Consider the following 16,646-nt stretch of genomic DNA (forward strand, 5'->3'; position numbering starts at 1 on the left):
AGGCTAGGGCTATACAGCTTGGAGAAGAGACGGCTGAGGGGAGACATGATAGAGGTATATAAAATAATGAGTGGAGTGGAACAGGTGGATGTGAAGCGTCTGTTCACGCTTTCCAAAAATACTAGGACTAGGGGGCATGCGATGAAACTACAGTGTAGTAAATTTAAAACAAATCGGAGAAAATTTTTCTTCACCCAACGTGTAATTAAACTCTGGAATTCGTTGCCGGAGAAAGTGGTGAAGGCGGTTAGCTTAGCAGAGTTTAAAAAGGGGTTGGATGGTTTCCTAAAGGACAAGTCCATAAACCGCTACTAAACGGACTTGGAAAACTCCAAAATTCCAGGAATAACATGTATAGAATGTTTGTACGTTTGGGAAGCTTGCCAGGTGCCCTTGGCCTGGATTGGCCGCTGTCGTGGACAGGATGCTGGGCTCGATGGACCCTTGGTCTTTTCCCAGTATGGCATTACTTATGTACTTATGTACTTATGTACTGCTATTGATGAGAGTTTGCAGCACAGTGGTTTCACCTTTCCAGAAGTAGAGAGGTGTGGTAGCCGTGTTAATCCACTTTTAAAGGTAATCAATAGAAATAAAACAAAATAAAGCATGGAAAAGAAAATAAGATGATACCTTTTTATTGGACATTTATTTATTTTAGTTACATTTGTACCCCGCGCTTTCCCACTCATGGCAGGCTCAATGTGGCTATGGAGGGTTAAGTGACTTGCCCAGAGTCATAAGGAGCTGCCTGTGCCTGAAGTGGGAATCAAACTCAGTTCCTCAGGACCAAAGTCCACCACCCTAACCACTAGGCCACTCCTCCACATTTCTTGATTAGCTTTCAAAGGTTGCCCTTCTTCATCAGATCGGAAATAAGCAAATGTTGGTAGATGACAGTATATATAAGTGAAACATCAAAGCATTTCAGTGACAGGCTAACAGGATGGGGGTGGGTAGGTGAGAGATATGCATGGAAACATCAAAGCATTTCAGTGACAGTCTAACAGGATGGGGGTGGATGAGTGAGAGACAAGTAGATATGCATGGAGACATGCTATTATGGTTCTGTGGAGTAGAGAATGACAAGGGGACGGGGAACCGCAGTAACAGCGGGGATGGGGACGGTGACAGATCCCACGGGGATGGGGCAGGGATGGAGACAGAGCCCACAGGGACGAGGACAAACTTTGTCCCCATGCCATTTTCTAGTTGGAAAGGTAGAGGGTGGTGGTGGGAAGCAGGGTTATTATAGCTGCTCATTGTTATTATTGTTTTCTATTTGTAATTTATACACAACAGTTGCATAGCATATTGTTCCTTTTTATACTTTAATAAAAAGATGTAAATATAAAATCATAAGTGTTCAAGGCTTCTGTAGATGATGACAGAGCCCATGGGGATGGGGCGGGGACAGAACCTGTGGGGACGGGGCGTGGATGGAGACAGGGCCTGCGGGGATGAGGCGGGGACGGAGACAGAACCAGCAGGGACGGGGTGGGGATGGAGACAGAATCCCCATGTCATTCTCTACTGTGGAGGAGCTGTTTGCTGGCACTGTGACGCATTTCATCAATACAAAATTTCCTAGAAGAGTTTTATAGACTGATTCATGAAAGCAGAGTGTTCTTTATATTTCTCTTGATTTCTTCTTGCTTTGTTGCTCTGTAGTACAGAGACTGGCAGATGGCCCTCATCGCTGTGCTGGGAGAGTGGAGGTGTATCATGACAATGAATGGGGCACTGTGTGTGATGAGGACTGGGACCTGCAGAGTACTGCACAGTTGGTGTGCAGACAGATGGAGTGTGGACCTGCGCTCTCAGCACCAACAGGAGCTCACTTTGGACAAGGGTCCGGTCGCATTTGGCTGAGTAATGTTCGCTGCAAAGGAACTGAACCTCTCCTTACCGCATGCAGTTCCAAACACTGGACTGAGCACAGCTGTAATCACGATCAAGACACCAGTGTTATTTGCTCAGGTAACTCTATTACCACATCGGGTTATTGGGGGCCTCTCATTTCCTGCAGACCTCAGAACGGGCAGCATTATGGAGGGTAGTTTTACCAGTTTAACACAGGAAATAGGCGCTTATGTAGGTGCTATTTTATAAAGACATATAGGTGCCTATAGTTTGTGTCTTTATAAATTACTTGCGTAAGCAGCAGAATTCGTACCTACCTTGCAGGTGCTCTCCAGTTGGTGTAAATGTCTGTGCTTAGATTATTTAAGTTTGCATGTTGATTGGTGTATTGTATAATCTATGCACATATTTGGAAGCTCTACCTATACTCTGCACGGACTTGGCCCTGTTCACCCCTACTGGCAAAGTAACAAATGCTCATGTCAAGCTAGCGTAAAATTGTTCATTTCAAAGCAATATTTTAGATGACAATTTGTAACCATCATCTCTGCAATTCCTCTGAGTTTTTAGAGGAGTCATGTTTGGATAAACATGTGCTAGAAATTGTATCATGTTCATTCAACATGGAAGATAAGTTTCCCACTTTCCTACATTAAGACCCTATTGAAGAGGTGAATTCCAAAACCTGTTAAATATGAAAAACTGTTCTCTGGATAAATGCAAGTTTTTATTTTCAAGAATTCTATCCAACATAAGAAAATTGTTTTTTCTCCGAGGACAAGCATGCACCCGCATCGCTCGGTCTGGGTTTTACAAAAGTAAAAATAGAGCTTTGTGGAGCACGAGATGCGCTCTACTGCGCATGCACGAGTGCCTTCCCACCTACCGCATGAACACGGTCTCCTCAGTTTTATACTACTGCTTGGTCCTGAAGAGCTTTTTTGGTGTCTTTCAGCTATTTTTTGTCCATTTTTTTCTACATTATTGTGTTCTTGTTGTGGAACTTCCTTTCTTTGTTTTTCCCTTAAGTTTTAGTTCTGTTTCCCGGGTTTAAGATTCCTTTATTTTTCATGTCATTAGGCCGCTTTTAGGCCTTGACCTCAGCTGGGAACTTTCCCTTTCTTTTGTGCCTTGCCCTTTTTTCAGGCACCATCGATTCGATTAATTTAGCTGAGGAAATTTTTCCTTCCATGTCCACGAAAGCTCCCAGTGGTTTTAAGCGCTGTATCAGACAGTCTCTGGGAAAGACACCCATTCTTGGTGTCTACAGTGTCTTGGGCCCGACCATAGCCCCACTAGCCGTGTTCTCTGTCTTCGCATGAAGAAGAAGACCCAGATTTCCAGAGAGGCTCAACGTGGGAAGATTTTTGGAGCCAAGTCTGGTTCCTCAACGTCAACATTGGCATCGAAGTCGGAGGTGTCGGTATCAAAGTCGAGCGTCACATCAGTAAGCATGACTGCTACTAAACCCTTAGACACTGGGAGCAGTGAAGCATCGAGTGGGTCTCCATCTGCCTCAAGGCTTCCTGCTGTGCAGGGCCCCCAGGACCGTCCATCATCGGACCCAACCCCGAGGTGATGTGTGGAGGAGCCTCTGTGACATGCTTTGGGCAAAGGCTTAGAAGCATCGTCATCGGTCACCCTCGACGCATGGTGCCGGGAGCAGGGCATCAAAGGATTTGGCACCCGAGAAGCATTGGTGCTGGGAGAACCGGCCCCCCTCCATAAAGGAGGTGCTGATGTGCCGGTCTCTTAGCAGCTAAGAACCGGCTCCCATATCAACACCAGCGGTTCTGCAACCTGCGCCTAAACCGGCACCCCAGCCTTTCCTGGTGTCTGCCCTCAATGTGTGCATCTGGGCCTTGCTCGCTGAGCTGCTGGATGGCCTCATGCAATGGGTTGCATCAGCATCGGGGGTGCTTGCGCCTACCTTGCCTACCATTGTGGCCCCTCTTGGCCCTTAGCCTGCAGTGCGGCCTCTGACACCAATGCCACATGTGGCTCCGGTGTCGACTGCCACCCAACCCGGTATTCCCTCAATGTCGGTGGAGGAAGCTTCGCCAGAGTCAAGACAGGAGCTGACTTTTCGATGCTGTTCACGTGGTTCTTCCACATTGAGACAGGTTCGGTCTCGACACTCCCATTGGGAGGTATTGTCTGATACCGAAGAGGAACACTCATGAGATTCAGAGGAGGATCCAAGGTACTTTTCCTCTGATGAGTCCTAGGAATTCCCTCTGAACACTCCCCTCTACCTGAAAGGACAAAGTCTCCTCCGGAGAGCCTTTCATTCTTTTGTTAAGGAAATGGCTGATGCTAGTCTCTTTCCTTTGGAAGTGGAGGACGAGCCCAGGGCCAAGATGCTTGAGGTCCTGGACTATATGTCACCTCCTAGGGAGGCTGTGACTGTCCCTGTCCAGGAGGTATTCCAGGAAGTCCTTGATATGAATTGAGAGATCCCTCTTTCGGTCCCAGTCATGCCCAAGAAGATGAACACCCAATATTGGATCCACAGCACACCTGGTTTTGATAAGCCTCAGTATCCTCACAATTCCATGGTGGTGGAATCCACTCTCAAAAGAGCCAGGAGTTTCAGGGACTATGCCTCGGCACCCCCAGGTAGAGAAGCTAGAACCCTGGATTCTTTTGGAAGGAAGATGTACCAGGCTTCAATGCTCATTTTCCATATACAATCATACCAGCTTTTTACTATCATTAACTTGTGAAATTTGGTGCACAAGTTGTCTGACCTGGCTGAGACACTACCTCCGGAGCAGGCCAAGTCACTTTGCCAGTTGGTCAAGCAGCAGAAGGCATGTTGAAAGTTCTTGGCCAGGGGCACTTACAACACTTTTGATGTGGCATCCAGGATCTCTACTCAGAGTATAGCAATGTGCAGACTCTCATGGCTGTGTGTGTCTGACTTGGAACATTCTGTTCAGCAGAGGTTGGCAGATGCCCCACGCAGGGGGACAACCTTTTTGGAGAGAAGGTTGAGGAGGTCGCTGACCAATTTTTTTAAAAAAATGATACTATCTCTTCTCTCTCCCGCTGGGCACCTTCTGCATTTATCTCCTCAACTAGGAAGACTTTTGGCAAACCAAGGAGGATTACCAATTACTGTCAGAGGAGTAGGTGCAGGCTTAACTCCAAATAGTTCGTTCACATCAACAGTGTGAACCTAAGGCCCCTGCTGCTCCCCAGCAAAGCAGTGGACAAGCTTTTTATTGGCTCCAGCAGAGCATAGCCACAGTCAAAGTGTCCGTCCCAGACAACTTGCCGGTCAGGATTTCTTGAGGCTAGAGTAGCAGACTTGGTGGAGCTGAGGGAGACAGAGTGGTACATAGAGGAGACCTACAGGGATGTTGTAGAGACCTCCAGTCTGGCAGCCCCTGTGCTGCCTTGGAGGAGGGAGGTCTCCTAGAAGAACAGCATCACCCTGGTGAAGTAGGAATTACTCCTGTAGCCAGGACCTGCCCACCAGGGGATGTAGTATCCTCTCACACCGAGGATATGTCTCCAAGTTCGGCCCAGGAGGGAAGGATTAGGATAGCTGTTGTACTTGGTGATTCAATCATTAGGCATACAGATAACTGGGTGGCTGGTGGACGTGAGAATCGCCTGGAGACTTGCCTGCCTGATGCAAAGGTGGCAGACCTCATACATCAACTAGACAGGATCTTAGATATTGCTGGGGAGGAGCCAGCTGTCTAGGTACATGTGGGAATCAATGACATAGGAAAATGTGGGAGAGAGGCTCTGGAAGCCAAATTTAGGCTCTTAGGTAGAAAGCTGAAGTCCAGATCCTCCAGGGTCACAATTTCAGAAGTGCTCCCCATTCCACGCGCAGGACCCAAAAGGCAGGCAGAGCTCCGAAATCTCAATGTGTGGTTGAGACATTGGTGCAAGGATGAGGGATTTAGATTTGTTAGGAACTGGGTGACATTCTGGGAAAGGGGGAGACTGTTCCGAAAGGATGGGCTCCACCTTAACCAGGATGGAACCAGGCTGCTGGCGCTAACTTTTAAAAAGGAAATAGAACTGCTTTTAAACTAGAATGGGGGGAGGGGGAGAAAGCCGACAGTTGCCAAGGAGAGCATGGAGTATCCTTGAAGGATACTATTGAATCAGGACATTTAGGGAATCCCAGTACAGAGGTTTCAACAATGTTTAAATTAAGCCAGGTGTTGTCAGTGAGACAACAGGATAAAGGATGCACATCATCCCCTTCATCTTCTAAGCAACTTGTAGATCAAAGGGAAAAGCACAATTTGAAGTGCCTGTATACAAATGCTAGAAGTCTAAAAAATAAGATGGGAGAGTTAGAATAAGTAGCACTAAATGATGAGGTAGATATAATAGGCATCTCAGAGACTCGGTGGAAAGAGGATAATCAATGGGACACTGTGTTAACAGGGTACAAATTGTATTGCAATGATAGAGAGGATCAAATTGGAGGGGGGGGGGGGTTCTGCTATATGTTAAAGAGGGAATTGAGTCAAATAAAATAAATATTCCACATGACATAGCAGCGGTTAGTGTATCTGGGTTTAAAAAAGGTTTGGACAAGTTCCTGGAGGAAAAGTCCATAGTCTGCTATTGAGACAGATGTGGGAGGCAACTGCTTGCCTTGAGATTTGTGGTGTGGTGTGTTGCCACGATTTGGGTTTCTGCTAGGTACTTGTGACCTGGCTTGGCCACTGTTTGGAAAGCAGGATACTGGGCTAGATGGACCATTGGTCTGACCCAGTATGGCTACTCTTATGTTCTTATGTAAGTAATTTCAAGTTTTCAGCTATTAGGCGAGTAGCTGCAGCTATGTTGATGTTTGTGATGGTTCTGTTGCAGTGGGGTGAAGTGAGCACCAGGAATTGTGTTTTTATCTGTGTTAAATTTGAACGAGGTAGCTCATGATTCTAAAATGTCTAAACCTGATTTAATTCTGTCTATGATGTCTCTAGTTTGTTGTCGAAAGGGATGTAAATTGATACATCGTCAGCATACAGTAAAGGGTTAAATCCATTTTTTGCTAAAGTGTGTGCAAGAGGTGTCATCATTATGTGCTCCTTTGCCTAAGAATTGGGGCTCTTCACAGAGATGCCATCACTTACAGCCTTCAGACCTCTGACAATTCTGGTTGCAGAAACACAGTCCTAGTATAGACTGGGAGAATGAGGAACTGACTGCGTGGACTGCTAGCTGTCATCAACACTGCTTAGTTACTGTACAGCCCACTGTTACTCTAGCCATGACTGACAAGTTCCTCAGGTACTCTCCCATCAGCATATGTGGCCTATGCTGATGTATTTTACCCTATTGATCTCCTCCCAGGCAAGATGCTGCTTCAAGGAGGGTTTATCCTCTTTCTGTCCCAGAGACTCAGGCTATATCATATAAACATAGAAACATGGCGGCAGATAAGGGCCAAATGGCCCATCCAGTCTGCCCTTCCTCAGTTCTCACTAACTCCTTTTCCTAAGGGATCCCACATGCCTGTCCCATGCTTTCATAAAATTCCGGATTATATTGCAGAGAATTTACAGAAAGGGTTTATTTGCCCTTCTACCTCACCAGCTGGAGCAGGATTTTTCTTCATGGGGAAAAAGATGGCGCCCTTCACCCATGATTGACTACCTTGGACTTAATGCCATTACAGTGAAGAACAGATACTCACTCCCGCTAATCTCTGAGCTCTTGACCAGCTTCAGGTGGCCTGAGTCTTTACCAAGTTGGATTTGCGAGGGCCATATAACTTGAAATGTATTAAAGAAGGAGCGAATGGAAAACAGCTTTCAATATGAGAGATGGCCACTATGAATATTTGGTTATGGCATTTGGCTTGACTTACACCCCAGCTGTCTTACAGAATTTTGTAAACGATATTTTCCAAGACCTCTTACAGAGTTGTGTTCTAGTCTACCTAGATGATATGTGAAAATGTGGGATACAAATGTTATAAATAAATAAATATCTTGATATTCTCCAGGACATTGGCCCAACAATGTGAGTAAGTGAAATTAGTCCTACAATATCTGTGGGAGAACCATTTTTATTCAAAGCTGGAAAAGTGCACTTTTGAGCAGGCGGAGCTCTCCTTCTTAGGTTATATTATTTCGGATCAAGGCCGCAAGATGGATCCTGCCAAGCTGTTTGCTTCCTTGATTGGCCTCACCCCCAAAGGTGTAAAACACTGCAACGTTTCTTAGGCTTTGTCTCCAATTTATTTAGAATTATTCCTCAGTAGTGGCTCCGCTTACTGCCCTTACTCACAGGGAGGCTAATACCCAGAAGTGGCCCAGGAAGCGCTTCAAGAATTTGAGCATCTAAAGAATGCCTTTACCTCAGCACCTATACTCCGCCATCCTGATTCTGAGAAGCCTTTCTATGTGGAGGTAGATGCTTCCTCCATCGGGGCTGGGGCTATTCCCTCTCAGGCTGACAATGTGGGCAAGATGTTACCTTGCACCTTCTTCTCCAGGAAATTTTCCCCAGTGGAGAACGATGTCATAGGCGGTCATTTCCACATTCTGAAGAGACTCCTGAGTTCCAGCATGTCATAGATCCTGCTAAAATTCTTGCTGCAACATCTATACCAATTCCACCTGGCAAGACGGTTGTTTCCAAGCACCTCCAGGACACAGTACTGACATGGGACATGAGTCCAAGGTGGCTGAACATCCCAGTATTTAGAAGACACTGAAGCTCATTTCTCGGACATAACATTTTTTTTTTTTTTAATTTTATTTATTCATTTTTCACAATTTTTACAAGCATTACTACTTGGGTAGGAAAAACAGTTAGGAAAAATATCAATTTAAACAAATCCAAGAAATTATTATAAACTTGTTTTAGACCACCAAATTAGGGGCTAAGAGCCATTAACTTAGGAAGAAGTATTTAAAAAAAAAAAACAAATCACTAGATGCAATAAAGCAATAGCAGATTATTATAACCCCCCAAAAACATAATCACAATTCTCAATATCCAAATCTTGAAGCAAAGCATAACGGTTTAAATTCAACAGGCATTATTATAATTTTTTCTGAGAAATAAATTGTTTTAAATGTTCAGGCAAAAAGAAAACATATTTCACCCCCAGGTATTTTACGTTGCATTTGCACGGATAGTTCAAGTGGAACGAGGCTCCTAAAGACAAAGTTTCTGCTCGAAACGTTAAGAAGTCTTTCCTCCTAGTTTGGGTTAATTTAGTAACATCTGGGAATACCCAGATTTTCTCTCCATAGAATAGATTTTGTATATTCTTCAAAGCCATCTTCCTAACAAGTTCTAAATCTTGGGAAAATACAAATGAAACCAACAATGTTTGTCGCTCGGTTACATCAGACAATGAAGTTTCCAGCAATTCTGAAACATTTAGTTCCAATTGATCCAACCTTTGCCCAACTTTCTTTGTAGGAAGATAATAAATTTTATTTACTGGAGGCAGGTTTTCCAGGGAAAATTTTAAGTTTTCCACCAAATACCTTTTAAAGGTTTCCAGTGGTGTAGATGTTGAAGTCCGTGGAAAATTCAAAAAACGTAAATTAAGCCTCCTGTTATAGTTTTCAAAGTATTCCAACTTGTTATGAATCAGCATATTATCTTGTATTAATTTAACCGAAGTTTCCTTCAATTTAGAATTTTCATTTGACAAAATCTTAATCTTTTCAGAAACCTCTTCTTTCATAGAGGAAAATGCATTGGTTAATTCCTTTACATTACTCACTAACGGTTCGATTTTGCTCGTTGATATCATCACCGTCTGCAGAATTTCCCAAATTGCTTCAAGCGTCACCGCAGGCGAGGAGATCTGAGGTGTTCCTAGTCTCTGTGCCTTACTCTCAGCCATCGTTGTTTTAGAGGCCTCGGTTGCGACATCAAGGTGGGGGCCCAGGTGTAGCTCTCTTCTCCCGTCTTCGCGGTATAGGGCTACACCTCCATCATCGAGCACAGCCGGTTGCGGTGGTGGTGGGCGCACCGGGGGGGACAACGAAACGTCCTGCGCCAAGAGCTCGGCTCTTCCTCGGGCAGCGAGCTCAGCGGGGCTTCCGGCGTCGTTACAGGGGTTCTCGCGAGGAATCCCTCAATGGTAGGCTGTGTTGGAGTAGAGGTTAAAACCGGCTGGGCTCCGGTTTTCACAAGACCCTTCCTCTTGGTATGTGGCATCGCGGCAAACTTAGAGGTAAAAGTTTTAGTAAGAAAATACTCCAGGAGGAATGGGTTTAAACACAGCGTTACCAGAGGTTCACCCACGGTTCGATGTTGCTGCCGCCATCTTGCTCCGCCCCTCCCCTCGGACATAACATTTTATAGTGTAATTTGAACTCATGTCCTGTTGCTGGGTTTTGTACAGCATTGGTGACCCATGCATACGTACAGTATACACATTTCTCATATTTAACATGTCCCCCTTCCCTTTTCTCTTTTTGAAATGTAGTAAATCTATTCATTGTCGATAATTCCCTAAGATTTCTAGCTCTGGTGTAAGCAAACCGAGGATTGGTGTTAAACCCTTGCAAAGCCAGGAGGAGCCAATGTTTTTGAATAATGTTTTTAATCTGCATGGATTGCACTGAATATAGTAAAACACAAATGGTTCTATCATTGCGGTGCTTACTTATCATGAGGCGTTTTGAGCAGCTACTGTTGGTGTGCATTAGCCGCTCTTTTATATGCATTTCTAATTGCCTTTCTAGGGTAACCCCTTCATCTAAATCTGTTACCCAGATCTTTAGCAAAGTGTTCAAAACTCTCCCATGTCTGACACAACTTTTTTAACCTAAGGAACTGTCCTATAGGTATCCCCTCCTTCTGGGTCTTTGGATGAAAACTATTGTAGTGTAGCAAAATATTCATATCTGTTGGTTTTCTGAAGATTGAAGTGCAAAAAATCCCTCCAATGATGTTAATTTGTATGTCCAAATAATTAACTTGATCTTCTCCTATGCTGGTATCAAATTTGATGTTGCTATCAAAAGTATTTAAATAAGTGAAGAACTAATCCTCACTATCTACCCATACTAGGAAAACATGATCTAAGAACCGCTTCCATAAAGCAATATGCAGTTTGAACTGTGAAGGGTATACATATCTCTCTTCAAAATCCACCATATATAGGCAGGACACAGTAGCTATTATGCTCCCCATCGCCACCTCATATGTCTATAGGAAAAATGTATCCTCAAACTGAAAATAATTTTGTAAAATGACCATCTGTGCTAACTGATGTAGCAAACCTATTTTTTCCATAAAGATGTCTGCCTGTTGCAAATGATTTTCGTATTGTAAAATTTGAATTAAATGTGATGAGTCTCTTACATAGAATGGAATCATGGTCACTCGGGGTTGAAGGTGGTAATCCAAGAATTGGGACTGGAGTTCATTCAGGGAATTTTTACTAGACACTATGGGTCTACCTGAGGGGGGGGGGGGGGTGAGTGTCTTATGTATTTTTGGTACAAAATAAATCTGTGTGATTACAGTATATGATTTATATAGATATTGAAATTTCTTTGTAGAAATCACCACTCCTTATACAGCATCTATATAAATAATTCTCACCTCCAACGTTCTGAACCTCACTGTGTGGCAGGGAAACACTGAAGCCCTGTAGTCTTCTAGGCTGTCAGCACCACTCACACTCACTCTCACTCTCACTCATAGACCCGCCCTCAGCCACGCCCCATCCACACATAATTCACAACCCCAACATTCTAAATGTAAATTTGTAGTTGCAAGATCCCATGAGTGTCTGCCCCGCCCTCACGTCACAACGTGATGACGTAGAAGGCGGGGCTATGACACTCAGCCAATCACCAGTTCCACCGCCCTCCGATGCTACCCCCCGACGCACTGCGAGAAACAGCGGCCTACGCAGGGCCTCCACTCCTCCCGACACACAGCGACAAACACCGAGCTACGCAGGGGGAGGAGTGCCGTCCGAACACCTGATCCACCAGGACCCCGAAGCTGCCGCCCTCCAAAAAAAAACTACCCACCTGCACCCTCCCCACGCTGCCGTCCTGCACCCTCCCGATGCTGCCGCAGGTAAACCTTGCTAGCGCCCGTTTCATTGCTTACAGAAACGGGCCTTTTTTTACTAGTGTTTTAATAATTGCTTTATCTCTCCTTGATAACATATCATAGGATCCTGACCCATTTTCTGACCCAAAATGGTGTAAAACTCCCTATCCATCAACTACCGATGAGCTTCTGCCCTATACTGTTCTACATCTTGGACTACCCCCCTCCCCTTTTTATCTGTCCTGTTTATGACAATGGTGTTATCATTTTGCAAATCAGTCAGAGCTTGTTTCTGAGCCTTAGTTAAATTACTAGGCATATACTTCAAATCTTGTTCCATTACTGCTAAATCTTGTAGGACTCTATCACTGCATTAGGAGGAATATGATGAGTTGCCAAAAAGGATGAAACATCTGCTCCTGATTGATCCTGTAGATCTTGTTCAAAATACACTGGCAGTTTTAGTTTCCTAAAAAATCAATGTAATTGTTGATGATTGGCAAACGCATCATACCAAGATGGAGGAACAAAGGAGAGTCCCAGTTCTAAAATTTCAATTAGATGTGAGAATTTTTGAGGACAGATTATATACTATTCTTTTTGATTGCACTGCTGTCGACAGTTTCAGACTGGCTTGGATTGAGACTGCGCCGGGGCCACCTGCAGTGTGCCAACTGTTGGTAAAAGAGATGAGGATATATTAGTTGCAGAGGGAATTGAAGTGGAAGATGTGGGGGCTACTACACCAACCACAGTTGTGGACCCTCCATCTTAAGGGTCGGGGACCCCTTCCAATGCATCTTCTCCTGAAGAGTCACTTGAGGTATTAACAAACCCCACTCTCTTCATTCTTCTGGGCATCTTATCATTTAGCATGTGCTAATTGTTAGTTCACCTTAGTGAAAGGACCCCTAAGTTTGTACTTAAGACAATGGAAAGTTAAGTGACTTGTCCAAGTTGTAGTAGGATTTGAACCCTGGCTTACCTGATTCTCATTCTTCTGCTCTAACCATTAGATATAGCTAACTCAGATAATGCATATTCTAAACATGTTTGGTAACTCAATAGTAAACTAGAGGCCAGCAGATCTTAAACCTAGTGGTCATTTGGCAATCTACCAAAAACAGTGATAGGTAAATCATTTTATTGCAGTAACAGGATTTCTGTTTCAGTGCTGCTGAACACCACTGTTCACATAGCTAACAATCAAGTATTAAAGTGCCTGCATATAATACTGCAAATCCTATTATTTGGTTCATTGTTTTGATTTTTTTTGGCACATAATCCTCTGGAGTGTATTCAATGTGAATATTACTATCAGTAACAGAGGTACTGTTGTGGGACGGGGATGGTGGTGGTGGGAGAGAGGTAGCTAGAACAGCTGCACCAGAGCGACACAATGGAGGGGTCTTTCCCTGCTGTGTTCAATAGTGACCCATTGTCCATTTACTGCTGACATAGGTGTCCCCCCCATTCCAATGATTTTAACTTGCCCCACCCCTCTTTAGCCTCCTCAAATATCTGAGTCACTGACTGCCTATGTCTACCATACCTTAATGTAAACTGCCTTGAGCTAAATCTAAATGAACAAATATCCAGATTGGGAAGTAAAGTTAAAATTAATGTTCAATAAAAAGTACAACAGTTTTTATCAACTACTTACAAAGCTATTATAAGGAAATTATTTCACTTTCTGTTATTGTTCATTGTAACTGGCACCTGTTTTCTCACCTTACTTTTAATTTCCTGTTTCCAGATGTGAGACTAATGGGTGGTACCAACCACTGCAACGGGAGACTGGAGATGCTTAAAGGTAAAAAATGGGACATAATATGCAGCTCAAAGTGGAGCTTACGAGAATCTCAAGTGGTCTGTAACACACTGGGCTGTGGAGTCACTCTGTCGGTGTCACAAAGTTATTGGCCTACAGTATATTTTTATGACACTGTTTTAATTGACGTTTCCTGTGAAGGGACAGAATCTCGGCTGACGGACTGCCAGAGCAACACTACACTTGACCCTTTCTGCTTACCCCATGAGATTGTCCATGTCAGCTGTTCAGGTAATGTTATGTTTACTTGCGCTATGCTGGGGCTTTGGTTTGAGATGCTACGCTTGTCTCTAGCGAAGAAATTTGCTTTTCCCTTTTATGTTTAAACAGTTTTTATTGATTTTTTTTTACATAAAATAAAATGACACAACCCTGTGCACATATTACATCAAGGTAACATCCTATATAAGAGCAACCCATACTCACCTCAGGTTAAACTGATAACTATTCTCGGCACTGACTGAGAGCAGCCCTGAGACATCATGTATACCCCCCCCCCCCACCCTAAAAAATTTTAATTTGATCACTTTCAGAGGCCTGAAGATGTAGAAGAGCATTGGAAATCACACTCTCTTCAGAACATAACTCCAGAGCAGAACTGAACATTTTATGAAATGTGTAGAGGATTCATTTGATCCAATTATGTAATTAATAGAGATGACCAAATTATTTTTGAAATATTTGAACCCATTTCATCTTTGGGTGCTGGAAGTTTAACACCCAGATCCTGATCTGGATCAACAAAATGACAGAGAATGCAGACTGGAGTTTATATTTCTTTTCATCAGTGAAATCCCTCTCCCCACCCACCAGAAAGACATGAGAAAGTCCCTATCTCTTTCCAATGAGTGACCCTGTCTCTTTCATTACAGGAATTTTATTGAAACCAACTCTCTCTCTGTCCCCATTCTACAATGCACTTACGGGAGAAGATGAACTGGAACTCAAGTGTGCCGTCCCCACGTTTGACATAAACGCTACAGTTTACTTTTACAAAGCAAATGAATCAAAACCCATCACTGGAAAAAAGCTTTTGCACAATGAGAGCTATGCACTGTACCGGGTGATGGGTTTAAACATCTTGAATACAATAAGATACACCTGTCAATACGAACTCAAATCAGTAGGACCAGCACATAAATCACCGTACAGTGAAGCAAGGCAGTTTGTAGGTGAGTAATGTCTAATTTTTTCATTGTACAGAGAGCGAGAGCGAGCTGCCCAACCAGTCTAGTCCTTCAGCTCCTCAAGAAGAATAGCAAGATGTCTCCTCTCTCCAGTGTTATGGTAGCCAGTGCCAAAGGACATCCCTCTATCTCTTTCCTTCCATTGCCATCATGTGCTCTCAGACTGAGGAAGCAGTAGACTAGGGCTGTCTACTTAAAATATTTGGATTGATTTTGATTTAGTAAAATTTCTACTGTGTGTCTATCATACACAAACCAGTGTATGTGTGGTGCTGATTCAAAATGGCTGCAGAGAGTTCATTCAGGGACCTTGCAAGACTTCTGTGGAAGTCTCGCGAGACCACCGCTTGAACTCTCGGCAGCCATTTTGAATCAGTGCCAGGAGAAAGACAATCTGCAGACATGCTGGGCAGGAAAGAGGGGGCTCTTTCCTGCCCCGAAGAGGTCACTAGACCACCAGGGAACCACACTAAGTTAACGGAGGGGAGGGAAGGATAGGACGCCCGCAAAGAAACCCAGGTGTAGTGAGAAAGGTAATTAGACACATGCAGGCAGCAGCCAGCAGACAGAGACAAAGCAATAGAAAACTGCATGCCAGGAAAGGAGTAACAACTCCACACAAGCATAGAGCTAATAGCTCAGACCAGGGGCGTAGCTACATGGGGCCATGGGGGCATGGGCCCCCACAGATTACGCCCTGGCCCCCTCTACATTTGACCCCTCCCCACCGCCGCCCGCCCTGCCACCGCATCAGGTACCTTGTTTGCTGGCGGGGGTCCCCAATCCCAAGGCTACACCCCTGGCTCAGACAGAGCAAAGGTAAGGCTTCAGCAGAATCTGAGAAAACGCCAAAGCAGGGGCTGAAGGGGGAGGTGAGCTTAAGTAGATCAGACTGACATCAGCTCAATCAGGAGCGGTTCTAAGCATTCCCCTGTCTAACTTGCAGAATTCTAACAGAATCATAATACAAAGGCCTCCTGTATGTCTCCCTTCGCAGTTAGTAAACAGGAAGCAGGTGAAAGCTTGGCTCTTCAACCAAGCCTTTAATGGAAGAAGTAACTAACTTGTTAGTCTCACTCACACACACAAGGATTAACTCGGGCTGCATATACTGCAGGGGGACATGTTTATCCACTTCTACCCTAGCTGAGATAATATTTAACCATCTCTCTGACCTCACGTGCAACTTTCTTCAACTCAATCACCTTGCTTTCTAATTCTTCCTACTTTCTTACTCATCTATATGTTACAACTTTGCCTTACCCCTCACTACCAATTATAATGTTCTAGTACATATTGTGTTGTCATTGCAAGTAGTATACCATGCCATACTTTGTATTGTTGTTCGAATATTTTTACTGCTCTAATTGCCTACTGCTCATGTTTGATCTATTCTTACTGTACACCGCCTTGAGTGAATTCCTTCAAAAAGGCGGTAAATAAATACTAATAAATAAATAAATACCAGTCTTAGATTTTATACATGTAATAGGCTTTTTAGCTGTGAGAGTCCGGACTAGAGTGGCTAAAAGTTTCCCCGCTTTATTTCCCCACCTATGTAAATTATATTTGTAAAGCCGGATATCCCGTAGAGCCCTTTGATTAAGCACTTCATTAACTTGCCTCTTTATCTTCCAATAATTATGCCTGACTCCCAACACAATCCCATGCAAAAACTCTCCTCTGGCCACTTGTAGCTGTTTAAGCAGCCGTATTAGCTCCCCATCTCTCTCCCTTCACCG

At 44.1% G+C, this 16,646-nt stretch overlaps 1 protein-coding gene across 1 annotated transcript in view; it reads left to right on the forward strand.

The window, feature by feature from the left end:
* The window catches only part of LOC115471580 (deleted in malignant brain tumors 1 protein-like), a 339,289-nt gene that overhangs the window by 111,752 nt on the left and 210,891 nt on the right, over positions 1–16,646 (forward strand). Inside the window, exons 4-6 of the mRNA XM_030205253.1 lie at positions 1,672–1,980; positions 13,643–13,948; positions 14,590–14,889. Of these exons, the coding sequence (XP_030061113.1) occupies positions 1,672–1,980; positions 13,643–13,948; positions 14,590–14,889 (915 nt within the window). The remainder of the gene's footprint in view (positions 1–1,671; positions 1,981–13,642; positions 13,949–14,589; positions 14,890–16,646) is intronic.

This window comes from Microcaecilia unicolor, chromosome 6, assembly GCF_901765095.1.
Source record: "Microcaecilia unicolor chromosome 6, aMicUni1.1, whole genome shotgun sequence".
Lineage (NCBI taxonomy): Eukaryota > Metazoa > Chordata > Amphibia > Gymnophiona > Siphonopidae > Microcaecilia > Microcaecilia unicolor.